The 16,869-nt window shown below is 37.3% G+C and overlaps 1 protein-coding gene across 1 annotated transcript; it reads right to left on the minus strand.

Moving 5' to 3' along the window:
- Nucleotides 1-14,215: 14,215 nt before the first annotated feature.
- LOC146622425 (hepcidin-like) lies at nt 14,216-14,992 on the minus strand. Its single transcript, XM_085366205.1, has 3 exons — nt 14,749-14,992; nt 14,584-14,661; nt 14,216-14,451 (listed from the first exon to the last, which is right to left on the minus strand). The coding sequence occupies exons 1-3, from the start codon at nt 14,833-14,835 to the stop codon at nt 14,365-14,367; spliced, it is 252 nt and encodes an 83-aa protein (XP_085222331.1). The 5' UTR covers nt 14,836-14,992; the 3' UTR covers nt 14,216-14,364.
- Between the last annotated feature and the right edge of the window lie 1,877 nt (nt 14,993-16,869).

The raw sequence follows: 16,869 nt of genomic DNA on the forward strand, positions 1-16,869 counted from the left end.
TTCCAATCTGCAGATGTCGCTGTGCGGCGTTCAGGAGAAAGCTTAGACATGGATACGGGGGTGGAATAAGAAACCAGAAAAAGGATAGCTTTGTTTTTGTTCTTTTATGACTGTAGTAACATGTGAGTTTGCTCCGAATGGCTGCGCTTGAGACTTTCCATTACAACTCCCTAAATCCACCGGTCCAACAGTTTCCAATCCAGGCTTTAAGTACAACAAATCCACGTAAATCTTAATTAAAATGAATCCTCCTTCCGGTACAACTTCAAAAGCAAAACCATTCGGGCCAGGTTAAAACTATTTTCTTTTAAAATGTCATTTTCCCTCACCAGAGTCTCCAAGTTTAACCAGCTTCCCTGCTACAACTGTGTCCTACAACCTTCTCCCTTCCTGTTTCTCTCTCTCAGTTCCTCTTTCTCTCCCCTTTATAGAGAAGGGCTCAAATCATCATCAATCAACTACTCCCTGTACTCAACTCCAAATAGCTGGCAGACATATTTCACCATGCCACTTTCTCCAACACTATACCCTATATAAAATGTCTTGCATAGATGAGTTAGAGAAATCGTACTTTAGAATCAGTTTGAGTTGCAATTAAATGATTTCTCTCTTAGCACATAAACACAGTGTGGTGATAAGTATAAGGTTGTTGAAAAGATGGTGCAGAGAGGTGCATCAAGTCAGACGGATAAACCACACAAACTCGGAAATGTTGGCTGGATTTGTACAAAATGAAACAGCTGGAAGTGGACATATGCAAGGATACTGATGGTTACATCCACGTGCAATAAAGAGAAAGTATCACAGGACACAATAAGACAGCTGATCAAGTTGTTTCACCAACTAGCTAACACAATGCATTTTGTTGAGGGTAATCTCTCCTTATACACTGCCTCCAGAATTAAAGTGTAGCTTTGTCCCTAATGCTACTGCTTAGGAAGTGAAGGACAAGAAACTTATTTTTAAAGCAAAAGTAATATTCAAATAATTGATTTTAGCTAGCTAAGAAATCTATCATTAGATTCTCAGTTTTTGGGACAGTATTAGGCAGGCCCTAATATTTTGAAAATTGAAATGTTTACAATTTTTTAATTATATTAATCAATTTAAAACTTATTTCTCATCCTAGTTCAGATGACCAACTACTGACAACCTGGACAGTGGTTGGTCATCTGAACCCTGTGAAGCAGGGAAGTGAAAAAAAAAGCAAAAGATAGATATTCCTTTGTGCACCTGTTTTATATTTTGTAATTTTGGATAAACAAAAATGTTAAAAATACATGAGAAGCACCAAAGGAAAGTCTTGTTAGTCTAATGACGTGACATCACAGAAAAACTAAAAATATAAGACATGTTTAGAAAAGAAGCGTTTAGCTAACATGACTGGACTGCGACTGGATCTCATCCCTCTTGAGCTGTTGTGGGAACAGAATGATAAGGTAACCAAAACATGTCAATCAAAGCTGTCCAACTTATAGAATAGAATAGAATAGAATTCAACTTTATTGTCATTGCACATGCACAGGTACAGGGCAACGAAATGCAGTTTGCATCCATCCAGAAGTGCTTTAGTGATATAGATATATTACAATATATATTAGCAATAATATAGATATGTGAGTATATTACAGAAATGGGTCTATTATGGTATGTTATAATGTACACGGTATGAAGTATGTTGTGAATATTCTATAACTATAAGTATGTACAGGCTGTAGTGAGTACAAGCTATGTACAGGCTATGAACAGGATATAAATATGAAAAACTATACAGAATATGAAATAAATAACTTTACAGAATCTGAGATATACAGCTATACAGAAATGGGAACTATGCAAGTTGTAAACAGTTGTAGGATTAAAGATTATCGAATGTACAGAATGATTATTTACACAGAGCTATACAGTAGTGCAGTTAAGATAAGTGAGGGTGTAGATAGTTTCTACAGAGGCTATATAAAGTGCTAGTGGTTGTGAGTGGTGGTTCAGTCCATGTTATTATTGTGTGTTTGAGGGTACAGTTGTCCATTGTGGGTGTGTGTATGTTCAGTCCATGAGTTTAACGTGGGTCAGATGTCAGGAGGCAGAGTTCAGGAGTCTGACAGCTGTGGGGAAGAAGCTGTTCCGGTACCTGGTGGTCTTAGTCCGGAGGCTCCTGTAGCGCCTCCCAGAGGGCAGGAGGGTGAAGAGTCCATGCGATGGGTGACTGGGGTCTTTGATGATTTTCCCAGCCCTTTTCAGACACCGCTTCCTGTAGATGTCTTTTATGGCAGGAAGTGGTGCTCCGGCGATGCGCTGGGCAGTTTTCACGACCCTCTGCAACCCCTTCCGGTCCGAGGCAGAGCAGTTCCCGTACCAGACTGTTATACAGTTGGTCAGGATGCTCTCGATGGTGCAGCGATAGAAGTTCACCAGGATGTCTGAGGACAGGTGGTTCTTCCTCAGAGTCCTCAAGAAGAAGAGGCGCTGGTGAGCCTTCTTGACCAGCTTGGAGCAGTTGGTCGTCCAGGTGAGATCCTCGGAGATGTGGACTCCCAGGAACTTGAAGCTGCTCACACGCTCCACAGCCGTCCCCTTAATGTGGATGGGTGGATGTGGGTCAGCATTCCTCCTGTAGTCCACGATGAGCTCCTTGGTCTTCTCGGTGTTAAGCAGCAGGTTGTTTCTGTCGCACCACTCAGCCAGACGATCCACCTCCTCCCTGTAGGCGGCCTCATCGTTGTCACTGATGAGGCCAATCACCGTGGTGTCATCTGCAAACTTAATGATGGTGTTGGAACCATCAGCAGGTCTGCAGTCGTGGGTGAAGAGGGAGTAGAGGAAAGGGCTCATCACACAGCCTTGTGGTACACCGGTGTTCATTGTGATGGTAGATGAGCAGTGGTTATCCAGCCGGACATGTTGGGGGCGGTTGGTCAGGAAGTCCAGTAACCATTTGCAGATGAGGGAACTGATGCCCAGATCTGTCAGTTTCCTGATGAGTTGTGAGGGGTGGATTGTATTGAATGCTGAACTGAAGTCTATAAACAGCATTCTGGCGTAGGTGTTGTTGTTGTCCAGGTGTGAGAGGACAGAGTGCATTGCGATGGAGACTGCATCCTCTGTGCTCCTGTTCTGGCGGTATGCGAATTGGTGGGGGTCCAGGGTGGGGGGGAGACAGGATTTGAAGTGTGCTAGGACCAGTCGCTCTAAGCACTTAGTGATGATGGGGGTGAGTGCTACTGGGCGGTAATCATTGAGGCAAGATGGGTTGGAGTTTTTGGGTATCGGGACGATGGAGGTGGATTTGAAGCAGGCCGGTACCACAGCGTGGGCCAAGGACAGATTGAATATGTCTGTGAGCACTCCTGCAAGCTCCCCAGAACACGCTCTGAGAACACGCCCGGGGATGCCATCAGGGCCTGCAGCCTTGTGGACATTGATCCTGCTCAGCACCGCTCCTACATCGGTGGGGGAGAGAGTCAGAGGTTGGTGGTCTGGCGTCATGTCTGCTTTGGTTGTGGTTGTGGGGTTCCCTCGCTCAAAACGAGCATAAAAGTTGTTGAGCTCGTTGAGGAAGGAGACATCAGAGGATGCGGGGGAGGGTTTGGTGGTCCTGTAGTCTGTGATGGTCTGGAGTCCTTGCCACATGCGTCGGGGGTTGGAGTTGGAGAAGTGTTCTTCTACCTTCTTTTTGTAATGGTGTTTGGCTTTTTTGATGCCCTTCTTTAGATTAGCCCTGGCTGTGCTGTAGGCGTGTGTATCTCCTGACCTAAAGGCAGTGTTGCGGGCCTTCAGGAGGAGACGAACATCCCGGTTCATCCAAGGCTTCTGGTTGGGGTACATGGTGATCCGTTTCTGGGTGGTGACACTGTCTGTGGTTTTGGAGATGTAATCCAGTACAGATGAGGTGTACTGGTCCAGGTCTGTGTGGGTGAACATATTCCAGTCTGTGTTTTTAAATCTGTCCTGGAGCACTGCGTCTGTCCCCTCTGGCCACACTTTAATTGTCCTCACAGCAGGTTTCACACGTTGGATGAGTGGTGAATACCGAGGTGTGAGGAACAGGGAGAGATGGTCCGATTGTCCAATGTGGGGGAGGGGTCAGAGCTGCTTCAGGATGCATGGAGTAGAATTTCTCCAGATGACCTCAACAAACTGACAGCTAGAATGCCAAAGATCTGCAGGTCTGCTTAAGGTTCTTTAAGATAGCAAAGTCTGAAAGATTATTATTAGTTTGAGTCAAATCATGATAAAAATTCTAGTATTTTCTGAAGGACCACAGACTTTTGAGTATATAAATGTCAAGGAAACCCACCAAACCAAGTTTGTTACTGCTCAGGAAGTCCTGTTGTGCAGGGCAAAATTGCCTTCACGTGTATTTCCATCAGCAATGACGAGATGGGACCATATAACCATATTCTGTTGTTTATCACTATGATAATTGTTAGCTAATTTCATTCAGTTTACTTGCTATTTAATGATAATTTCTTAGTTGCTATAGCTACTGTTGGGTTTAAACATGTGCACTACTAATTAATTAGTATATGACTTACTTTCAGCAAGATCTGCTGATGTACTTAAGTGCCAATGCTTGAATGGGGAATTCAGTGTGCAGTCCAATGGTAAGATATGCTTATTAGACTTTGTGCATCGGCCTTTCTTTAAAATGAAGATTTTCTGCTTTCATTATGTTTTCCAAAATACCTTGTACATGAGGAACGGGCCTAAATTGTTTTTGGCCTAATGATGATGACTGAAATATTATTTAGTAACTTAACTAGGCCTGCAGTCGCCACAGGTATATGTTTATCTCCACATTTTAGTTATTCAAGTTAAATAACATTTATATATAAAGCAAGCACAAATAACACAAATATATTTAAGCATTATATTGTAGTAATGTTTAGTTAGTAAGTTTGTTATTTATAGACGGGAAAGATCTGCACATTTATTAAGAAAATATTTGGATGATGCAGTTACACGATTGTAAATAGATCACAGACTGCAAAATTAACCAAAGCCGGAAACATCTGCAAAAGTTTACATACCATGAACAGTGGCTCTTCAATCATACTTTTTAATTTCTTGTCTATGAAAGTACATTTTACACGTCAAAAGAAAATGACAACTGGCTTTTTTAAATTTTTATTTTAAAAGAATTTTAACAATGTGGCATGAATTGATCTGTCATTGTAAATGCCCCTTCACATACCACTACAAAGGATTATAAGCACTGTGGGCTTTCTACATTCTTACTGTAGCTGTTTCACTGCTGTGCTTACAAATATTGCATCTTTTGCAATAACTCAAATCCCAAACTACAGTCACGTTTACTGAAAAGCCTTCTGAATTCTGTGCTTGTCTCAGAAACAACAAACTGTACTATGTATACATTCACAATTTATCTTTATCTTTATACCTTTATACCTCTCATTGCATTACCGACTACAAATATTTTTTCCAACATTTTCAAAATAACACTTTTTTGGACTATCATGTCATTTATCAGTCTTCATTTTCATCTCAAATATGTGAAACTGTGCCCGTACTTTTTTCCATGTTAATTTGAGATGGAATGAACCATTAGTGTCATATTTTGGATCAAGGTTTTTTGTTTTTCTCAAATTTCCTTACACACACACACACACACACACACACACACACACACACACACACACACACGTATGTATTAAAGAAGCTTATGCATAAATTCCCTTAGGATGATTTATGGTATCTGATGTTTGTGACATAACTGGTCTACTCCAATCCACAGGCCAATCAGCATTCATGGCGCGTACTTTAAATCTCATTGTGCGTTAGTCGTTCTCATTGGCAGATGCCTTTGTCCAGTCCACCTCCTCCTCATCCCCACCTCTCATCACTCAGGGTCCTCTGAAGCCTCCATCTTAATCTCCACTACCAGGGTCTAGACTCCAGGGGTCCTGCTCTAATTCCTACTACCGCTGGGGTTTTGTTCTGTGGCGACGGGCCATCGGAGTCTGACTGCCAAATACCGCTGTCTAAATTCTGTATATCAAAAAAATCATGTTCACTCTCTTTGTTGAACTATCTTTGTGCTATGTTCATTGACCTAGTTCATTCCATTCCTGCAAAGACTTCCTTAGTTAGCATTAGCTGCTGCTCAGGTTCCCTTTATGTGTGCTATTTTTATGAGCAGTCATGCTTGCAGTGACTGTACTCTTACAGTTGAATGTCTGCATGTGAGTTTTTTATGGGGTATCTGTAAATTTGCTGTGTTTTGCAGAAAATACCCTGGGTTACACGTTCACCCTTACATACCTTATTAGTCAAATAACTGTCACCAAGAGCCATTACACCAATGCTAATTCTTCTTTTGCTGAAAAATAAAACAGTTTTTATCAGCATTCAGCAGTAGTGACCTGAAAAAAGTACGTTCAGGTACTTGTTTCAATTTGGTGTAGCAAATTTGTTTTGAATCTAACTGATACTGATATTGTTTTGATAGTCTGATATTCTGATATTACCTGCTTGCTTAGCATGCTAGCTTGCTAATTAGTTAATACAGAGTTTGCTTTAAGCTAGTGTTCCTGAAATTATATATTATTTTGTACTACAAGCTCGAGCTGACTAATACAAAAACAAACAGATCAATTAATTACTGTATAACTGACTTTCTGCGAGACTTGGAGAAGTATAGCTAGCTGAAGATGCTTTGTTAAGCTATCCCATACGGTAAAAAAATACATTTTTCCTGGCCAAAATATATTTCAAATATATGGTAAATATATTTTGTATTTGTGATGCTCCAAAAAAATATATTTTTGAAATTGAAAATATATTTCTTTCAAACCAAAATACATTTCAAAACATATTTTAGGGTGAAGAAAATACATTTCCAACCTTACAGTAGAATGTATATCAAAGTATCCTTTATTTAAAATATATTTAGTGCAATAATGATGATAATGATAACAATACTAATAGTAACATGTTTTATGCACATCTGCAAAAAACAGTTGGATTCAAACAAAACAGAGTCAAAGGTCTATCACGAATTAGGTTGTTTATTCATTTGCTTACAGTATTTCACATTACACAATATCTCACTATAATGTAGCGTTCATTGACTTTGAAATTATCTGTCAGTGATACAGTAAACAAGATACAACAACTGCTATGTACACTTTAGTTTTTGACAATATATACAATTTAGTACTTAAAGGAACACACTCCACTGTTTTGGAAATAGGCTCATTCTCCATCTCCCTCAGAGTTAAAAATGCAGCGTCTTCTTTCTAGATCCGTACGTTAATAGGGCTCTGGAGCGTGATCTTACGGGATGGGGCGTAGCCAGGATTTTTGGTCAAGGCGCCATATTAGCAGGCCAAACAAATGCTTGCTGTGTGGTCGGTTGTAATGTTAGATTGCACTACCGACAAAGGAATAAGCTTGAAAACAGGCTCTCTTTTCATTGTTTCCTCACCTGGAAACATCATGAGGGAGCTTATGTGTTGGATGTTACCAAAAGAAGGCGTCTAGCCTGGATAGCAGCTGCGAGACGAGCTGATATTCAGTTCTCTACCAGCCACAGATATCTGTTGGTGTGCTCCAGTATTTTCATTCAGGTAAGTTCTAAATAAGTTCATATTATTATTTATAGCCTGTTAATTTTATTTTCAATAGCACAAACTTAGAACAAACATGCAGAACTACCTTCTATTTATAGAGTTGCTAATTATTTGGCATTATTGCAACAAACCAGCCTATGAAATGAATGAAACAAATCCTGACTGGGTTCCAACACTACACATGGGGCACTACGAAATCCCTGCTTCAAACTACATGCTACATACCACCATGCCAATCAGATTACTTCTTCCATGTGAGGGTAAAAAGGTGACCTTCCTGGATAAGATGGCAAAGGTTTGCTGCGTTTTGGTGAACATGTGCCCCAGTGTGGTAGTAAAACCAGGGAAAAATGCTCTTGTTAAATACTTTTAAGTCTTGTGCTGTTTATGTAGTGATAAGTTTTCAAAAGAGACAGTAAATTACAGAATGCTAGTAGTGGGTGATATTATACAAATGCTGTCATGATTTTATGTGAACATTTTGTCATTTGTAAACTATACATAACATTTTTTCTACATTGTAACTGATGTGATGTTCGACAAAGTGCTTTTAATTAAAAATAGGCAAACATTTCTTTGTTTCTTTATTCAACTTTTGAACAGTGGTATTTAGTAAGTACATATTCAGTAAATGCAAAGTATTTACATGGCCCCCTAAATTAAAACATTATGGGTTATTCAGAACAGAACTATGCTTGGAAAAATATTGTCCCATCAGTTGATCCAACTCCTCCACAGTAGCAGGTGGAACTTTTCTTTTTTGAGGATGGCTTCTTTTACCTGTCACAACGAATGGTCTGTTTATGTTTTGATCAAGAACCTTTTTTTTGGGCAGCTGAAGAGGAGAAGTCTATCTTATGGCCAACCTCTGGCTGTATCTTGGTCATATTACCCAGCAAAACCCAGTATGCAGGTTCATCTGTAACAGTCCTTGTGCCACAGATCCTCACTGTTGCTTCTACATTAAACAGAAGAGCAGTGACATGGCTGCAAGTCTCCACGACTCTAGCCATACAGCTGCAGTGGGCGGCTTCAACCTTCCCTGTGATGCTCACAATGACCTGTGGCTGCAATGCTGCAATTCAGTCTTTAAGAGTGCAGGACCTAAAACACACACAGACAAAGTTCATTTAAAGACAAGAACTTTAATAAGCCAAGTCCGACACAAATGTGTTTTATTTACTTTCAAATCCATTTATCATAAATGTAACAAATAAAGTGTTTTTATGTATCCATCTATAGAACGCTGCATGTTATATTCTAAATCTGCATGTTTCTTTTTAGAAACCTATCAGCAAAAAATGAACCTAAAGTATGTAATGCAAGGATGTAATCACTTTCAAGAGGGAGAAAACATAAAGTTCGACTTTAAGTGACAACTATGGACACCTAATATGACAAGCAGATTCTGCAGGTCATTAATCAATGTATAAAACTAAAACAGAATGTATTTTTAGTGACACAGGACACAAACAAGGAAGCAAGATGTGTAATTAGGATTATTTATAATAAATATGAATTAATTAGGGCAATTTCTTTAACCATAAAGAATAACTAAATCCTTCAGGACAATGTCACATCAATGCACTGAACTCACTATGTTATCCCTCTAACAGAGCCTCTACATGTTCTCACTGTAATTTCCCCCTCACGAATGAATTTTTGCTAGCACTAATTTGAATGCTGGGGGGAATCAAACGCATTTTACTCGCAGTACTCAAGCTGACTTACCTTTGCTTGAATGACGGCGTACTCACAACGTGGAGGCTTAAAAATAGCCAAATCTTGTACCCAGTCCTTGGTGAATTGGATGTGCGCCTCCAGAGATTTATAATTGCGAAATTGGTGCGCCGTGTATGCTCTGACTCCACAGACAAGGTATGAGAGTAGATCATGCTAAGTCAATAGCGGTTTGGTCTTCAGGGTTTCTACTCCACGGCTATATTTCATACGGGTCCACATTTCAACAATCAAGTACCGTCTCTTTGCATCTGGACAGAATCTGTCTCTATACCGTCATTTTCTTTTGAGCTACGTTTCAGAATGGTTCATAGCAATCTTGTTTTGATTCGTGACCTGCCAAGATGGTGCTGCGCTCCCACAATGCATTGCGACATTACGTCAACTCCAAAGCCCTTTGCGTGCAGGAGTGTATGCGCATGCGCATTGCCACGGGGGTTTAAAAAATAAAGATATAATGAAAAGTAATTAATAAAAATTAAATATTTAAACATTCCCACAAATGTGCAATGAACGTGCAAAAACTCTCTTTAGTAGTTGTTGCTGTTTCTTTCTTTCTTTCTTCTTTTTTTTTTTTTTTTGAAAAATAACGACGTCTCTGAGGCGCGAAATCTGACAGCGAGAGGAACGGCCGGATACAGGAGACGGGAAGAAACAAGCCGATTATGTTCGCGTTAATTAAGTGGTTGGAAGATGTAAAATTCTCAATTCTGCCAACTGAACATATACGAGATTTTAATGAGGATGAATAATTAGCCGGCATGGAGGAAACGGACCTTTATTTCGTGGAGTGGCGACAAGAAGCCAAGGCGGGTGGCCAGTCTAAGAAGCCTCCATCATCAAGCTAGCAGGTGCCTTTTCCCATATAATATTACTTTATTCTCGTGTATTTGGAACGGAAGCGTAGAGCTGCCACCCAGGCAAAAGAGAAATATAAGTATATCACGTTATAACGTGAAAAGTTTATCGTTCTAACAATATACTATCATGTTTGAACAACATGTTTGAACAACATTGTACGAAAAATGTACATAATTATCACGTCCGTACAATATTGTGCGAACGTGACAATTATGTATATTATAATAACGTGATATTATATTATACAAACATGAAAAGCATAATGTTAGAACAATAAACATTTCACGTCATAACGTGATACAGCTCTATTTTTCTTTTGCCTGGGTGGCAGCTCCACGCTTCCATAATTTGGTAATCAAAATATGTAACTTAATTAATTATATTGTGACGTACTTTTGCCTTTTCTTATTATTCTGCCTTCTCAATAACTATCAAAGCCTATTCACATTTAATTTGGCTTTCAGAGAAATCCTACCTCTCCTTCTGGCTACAGAGTACTTACCAAGGTTAGAAACAAAGAACAGTTATGCTTTATTAATGTTCGCTAATTACAATGTTCCACATTTCCTTGCTTTTTAAGTCATTTTTAGGCTTTTTAGAGTTTTTGTTTTTTATTTTTTTAGCAGTAATGTTTCTGCCTATTTATTTCAGCCCATGAAATCGAATGCAGATCTTCCTAATGTGAGATTTACATAAATGTAAGTAATTTTGTTTGTCATTGTCATTAATGTTGTTGCTGTTGTTGTTTTTGTGCAGTTTGCAATCATATAAACCTAGCAAGCATCAGTCAGCACAGTGACTAACCTAAACAGATTCTTGCTTTATTCACATATATTATATGTAATTATATATACCTGCACATTGTACCTAGGGTTGCAGCCACTTGGCCCCACCCCATTGTTGTGACAGCCCTGATTGTACTTATACACTGCATCTGAACAGGGAACAGTCTGCCACATTAATGTATTTTTAAGTGACTTGTTTGTAATACATGAATTTGTTTTTTACAGATGTCAAAGTCTCAACCTCATGCTGCCCTCCCCCATCCTCCTAAAGTAAGTATTTGTTGTTGTAGTTTTTTATGCGGTGTCTGTGTCACATGCTAATCATAATTATTGAAATAACTGTTTTCTAACAGATTTTCCAAAACACTAGTTATGTTTGTTGTCATTCAGACCAATACTACTGCTTAGACATTGTTTAGTGGTCATGCATGTTTGACAAGCTCGTTATGATACCAAAACAGTAGGCCTATCACAATAATCGATATATCGACTTAACACACAATACATGTACATGACCTCAATAATTGTTGATGATGTAATTTATCCGCCATTATATTTACAAAAATAAAATATAATGATAACAAAACAATAACATTAAATAACATTGTTTTCTATTTGTTAGAAAATTTACTATTTATTCAAGTTTTTAAGGTATCTAATATTTTGATTCCTAATTTCAATGATCTAAATACTTTAAGAATTAGATGTTGGTTTGTCAATTGAAAGTGTGTAGATCTTGCATTATTATGGTGTTATATTATGATTATACATTCAAAGACATAAAATGGTCTTAAAATGACAATGACATAACTTGTCGCAATTGTTTATGGGGCAATATACCGACCAACAAAAAGTCGCTATCGTAACAGGCCTTCAAAACAGACGGTTTTATGATTGATAAATTCAAAAAATAAATACATTTAATTTCTCTGAGATTCTCTAATATTCAGTTACAGTTCACAACACAGTTACCCGTACATGCAGTATTATACTGTAAATATAAATCTCTGCATTTAGCATCCCACTAGAAGCGTCACAGTTACTGCCTCTTTTTTTTTTTTTTTTTTTACAAATACCTGTACTATCACTAACACATTTACTGTTTTACTTTTAGCCTGTGGATACAAATGCAGATTTCCTTAATGTAAGTTGTGCATTTTAATTACATCATGTTATTTTTATTATTATTTATTTATTTATTTTATTTTACATTCAAATATTTCAAGCTTCTTGGTTAAAGAAGCTTGATTGCTAGTAGGTAAAGAATAGTTCACCTATAATTCATATTCCCAATTAATTTCTCACCTCTGATTGAATGCCTTTGTTTGTTTTCCTTTTGACTATAACAAAACATTTTTGCTGGATATATATGGTGAATTTATATGCATAGATACAGTCGTAGTGCTTGACACATGCAAACAGCAGTAGATGTACTAAAAAGGAAATAATTACAATCATGATGTTGATTGCTGATGTCAGTATATATATTTTAGAGGAATGTTTTGTTTTTCACCCAAAATGAACTATATTGCTTCAGAAGAGATTTATTACCCTATATAAACAGTATCTATATATTGTTCTGTTTTTTGTTTGTTTTTGTTATTTTCAGGTTCAATGGTGCGTGTTCTTCTAATGGCCACCTTCCCACTGGAGGTTTTGATCCACAGCAATTTAAAAGGTAATCAGCTTTGAAAGTCAGTTCAAATGGTTAGCTAATAGTACTTTAAAAAGCCTACAACTCTGTCACCAGTTTCTTTACCAAAAATTACCCATAAAAGTATCGCTCAATAGCATATATTGTAGTTCAAATGTTTAGTTGTACAAATATCAAATTTTTGGAAATCTAAAACTAGTCAAACACTCAAATGTTCATGCTTTTTATAGGAGGACAGAGCAAAACGGACATCGGCGCAGAGTGAAGAACTGCCCTTGATAAGGACACTATGACAGCCATATATAGTAAGTGAAGACTTTCTGTGTATCTAAAATTGCATACAGCACAAGTAACTTACTTTGCAACCATTAAAATAGGTTGTAAAGTAAGTTACCAATACAAATAGGTGATGATGCATTGTAGTGGTTGGTCTCAGACAAAGAAGGTCAACAGATTTATGAATGCTGGAAGGTAAGGAGAGACGACCAAAAGGGGTGTTAGCATTACTGTAATGTGAACTGGATAGACTTCCCATCTAGGAAAAAAAAGAGGTAAAATTATGCGTAAAATATATCTGTATTAATATCTGTATCTATATAAACAGAAATATCTGTTTGCTAAATGAAGCCAGCTAACATAAATCACATTTTTATTTTTACTCTGATAAAAGTAATAGAACTGTGACTTTTGTTTGTTACAGTGGCGGTAAGGAAGGGGTTTCCCAGCGTGTCCAGAAGGGCTTTGAGGATTGCCGTGAAAGCTGGGGGAACTGAGACTGCTGGAAAAGGAAAAGAAATTACATTTTAAGTATGCTGACTTATGTTCATACAATCACACACACATATACACATACACACACATATATGTATATGTGTGTGTGTTTCTTTTAGAATGTTTGAGTATGTAATGAGAATAAACTTATAAAATGAATATTCCTTGCTTGATTGATATGCTATATGTATGTTTTAAACATCAAATAAAGATTTCTTTCAGATGTTACATGTGAATGTGTTTTCTTAGAAATATATGAAGGGTTAAATTTATATTTTTTTGAATGATTTTAAATAAATTTAAATTGTATTTTGAAATATATTTTATTAATATATTTCAAAATATACAAAAAATGGCCAAAAAATATATGTGCTAAAAAACATTTCAAAATACATAAACATATTTCAAAATGTATTTTAAAATACATTTTGAAATACATTTCAAAATATACAAAAAATGGCCAAAAAATATATGTGCTAAAATACATTTTAAATATATAAATATATTTTAAAATGTATTTTAGCACATATATTTTTTGGCCATTTTTTGTATATTTTGAAATATATTTCAAAATGTATTTTAAAATATATTTTTTTACCGTATGGGATTGCTTATATAATTTTGTTTTTAGCTATAGCTGCTATATTTTTCCAATTATTCCAAACTACGTACCTTAACTGGAGTTTAAATATTTAACTAATTTATTTAAGGTGTTTATCAGTGAGGTAACTCTTTTTTTTTAACATATACGTTATAGAAAAAATTCTGTAGACATACAAAATAACACTGAAATGTATTATAGTAATGCTACATTTTATTATTCAGGCATTTATTTTTGCAAGCAATTCATGTTACACAGTTGTGCATAGATAGACAGTTGTGCATGGGTAAAAACAGCTGCATTTTTTTTTTTTAACAATTTAAAGTTGTCAGCTGATAAAAGGAGTAAAACCAAATCAAGTTAGGCATAGCAGCACCTCCAGCAGACTTTGCCATTACAGCACCTGCCGCAAAAGATACCACGCTTTTGTCTTCCATTATGCAGCATCTATGTAAAAGACAAGAAACATGAGCACAGTGTTCATCTTCAGCCTTACAGCTCACTCTTGTTTGTGCTCTGTAGCTCCCTGCTGGGCACTTTTAAATTAGCCCAATGATTCATTCAAATATCCCTGCTCACCTTCCACGAGTTCACTGATATCTCTTCAGGTTCTGCAGCTGGATTGTCAGTGTTCATTAGCTCCACCAGCAATTGCTCCTATTAATGAGTTGTCATGTTTAGAGCGAGAAAATTTACTACACAATAGAGTTATTAATACTGTAATAGTAAAGGTTAATTTCTTACTTCAACAACAGGGACAGCAGAGCTCCTCAGAATACACATAATTGTGACCACAATGGCTACTGTAACTGCAGCTGTCAGTGTCTTCATCTTAAGAGGTTTTAGCTTAAACTTCTTGCTCTTCTCTGATGTTTTGATGTCTCTTGTTGTCAGCTCTTTGAGATTTTCTGATCCGATGGCTGAGTATAGAAAAAGTGCCAGTATTTATATCCCCTCAGGCTTTTGTTGCCTCATAACTGGCACCATACACGAGACGCTCGGGAAAATGGGTGAAAAATTTCCAAAGACTGGTAAATTTGGAATTTCTTCATGTTTTACTCGTGTCTGCTCAATCATTAACTTCTTTCTGACTGTCATGTCTGTGAAAAATGAACCTAACTGCAGACTCTGTTCATTGGACTGCTATCTTAACAATTACTGCAGTTTTTGCAATGACTAAAATCCCTGGCTTCACTGTGTCAAAGCCTTTTGACCTGTGTGCTTGACTACAATGTCATGGTCAACAAATGATGAAATGTTTTTTGATAAAGCAGGAGCTTGACTTATCTTTGAACCTCTGCTGAATATACTATCAGCCACATAATAAAGCTTTTACCACATCTCTGACATTAACAGCATGACGTAAAGAATAAAGTTCACTTTTCCGAGATTAATGAATACGTAAACTACTGATAAACAAAAAGACAAAAGAATTGACAAAAAGAATTTTGCATTAAAGTTCGGGATTTGTAATTTAAGATTGGATACTCTGTTTGATAAAAGTATAAATCTGTATATGAATGTCTACATTTTTCTTGAAGTTGGGTCCTTTGTGAATTCACCATTTTAAATGTTATCAGTGATATAACAACGAAACTATAGCGGAATATGTTACATGAACTATAAAAGATTGAAACCATATTATGTATTTAGAAGTATGGGATTATGGAAAGTAGCAATAGGACATAAATAACAGATATTCAAACGCTTGTTTGTAGCCTACATGTGGGTGATTACCAAATCCACCAGAAACATGATTAAAAATAGCAAATTGACAAAAAAAAAAATGTCTTCTTAAAATTTACACACAGAATGAAGTAGTGAGATTTCTTCTCCTGACGTATGGTAGAGTCTGCTGATACATTATTTACATTCAGCTGGGTCACTGTTGCCTCATTGTTGGCAGCCTCATTGTTGGCAGCATGTAACTGCCTCCAGGAGGGGGCTTGGAAATTGCAGTGAATGGTTATGGGAAATGAGAATTTCTTGATTTTCTTGGCTGAACAGTCTGTAACTAAATCAAATCAAACCACAACTTTTAAATTAAATCATTTCTGTATGATGGGTTCTGCATGTGAAGTAAAAATATGCATCTGTTACAACTCAGCAAAGAGCAAGCCAGCACTAGATCAGGTGTTGCATAGCTGCTCTACACTGATGCAAAAATTCCTCATCAAGCTGACCTACTACAGTTTTCTATTTTTTTATTGCTCCAGTTTTTCACTGGAGGTTCATATCGTTCAGATGCAATATTAAATAATCTCAGATTAACAGAAACACCATGAACTATTTCAGCTCTCGTGCTTTCTCCAAGCTACTTGTATGTACCTTTGAAGGTTTCACTGGTTCCCCCTCATGTGTCCATCAAACAATTTTGCATATACCCAATATTTTGTATTTATGGTACTGCAGTTGTAGTTTTGCCTACAGAGACTCCTGCACAACGTGTATGATGTGGTGCATTAGCCAAATGCTAATTGGTTAACAATCGAGCTGGAACAAGGAAAGGAGTGACAGCGGCAAAGACCAAGAATACGACATGAAAAGTACAGACAGTAGCTGCAGTGCACACTCGGTTTCACTTCAGTTCTTTGTATGTTATAAATTAGTTGTTCTCCATGGCTGGCTAATTTACAACAACGCAAGCACTTATTTTGGACACTGCCCCCATTTGACAACAGATACTCTCTGCAGGTAGATGGACGGTCTGAAGCTGCCAGCGGACTGCTAATGGGCTACCACAGCCGAAACATAATTTTCCTTTTAGCATTGTAAAAAAAACTTTGTAATGTAATGTAATCTCACTCCAAGAAATGGAAAAGCAGAACCCTTCTAATTGTAGACAAATGTTAGGATGGCAGCCAC

This window comes from Diplotaxodon limnothrissa, linkage group LG11, assembly GCF_057381915.1.
Source record: "Diplotaxodon limnothrissa isolate DT_005_m linkage group LG11, D_limnothrissa_male_GT1.1, whole genome shotgun sequence".
In the NCBI taxonomy this organism is placed as follows: domain Eukaryota; kingdom Metazoa; phylum Chordata; class Actinopteri; order Cichliformes; family Cichlidae; genus Diplotaxodon; species Diplotaxodon limnothrissa.

Excerpts from the sequence above, each read along its gene's own strand:
- LOC146622425 (XM_085366205.1), bottom strand. The coding sequence starts at position 14,835 with ATGAAGACACTGACAGCTGCAGTTACAGTAGCCATTGTGGTCACAATT. Across the intron at positions 14,662-14,748 it reads CTGCTGTCCCTGTTGTTGAA|GAGCAATTGCTGGTGGAGCT; the intron begins GTAAGAAATTAA and ends ACTCATTAATAG. Across the intron at positions 14,452-14,583 it reads TATCAGTGAACTCGTGGAAG|ATGCTGCATAATGGAAGACA; the intron begins GTGAGCAGGGAT and ends TCTTTTACATAG.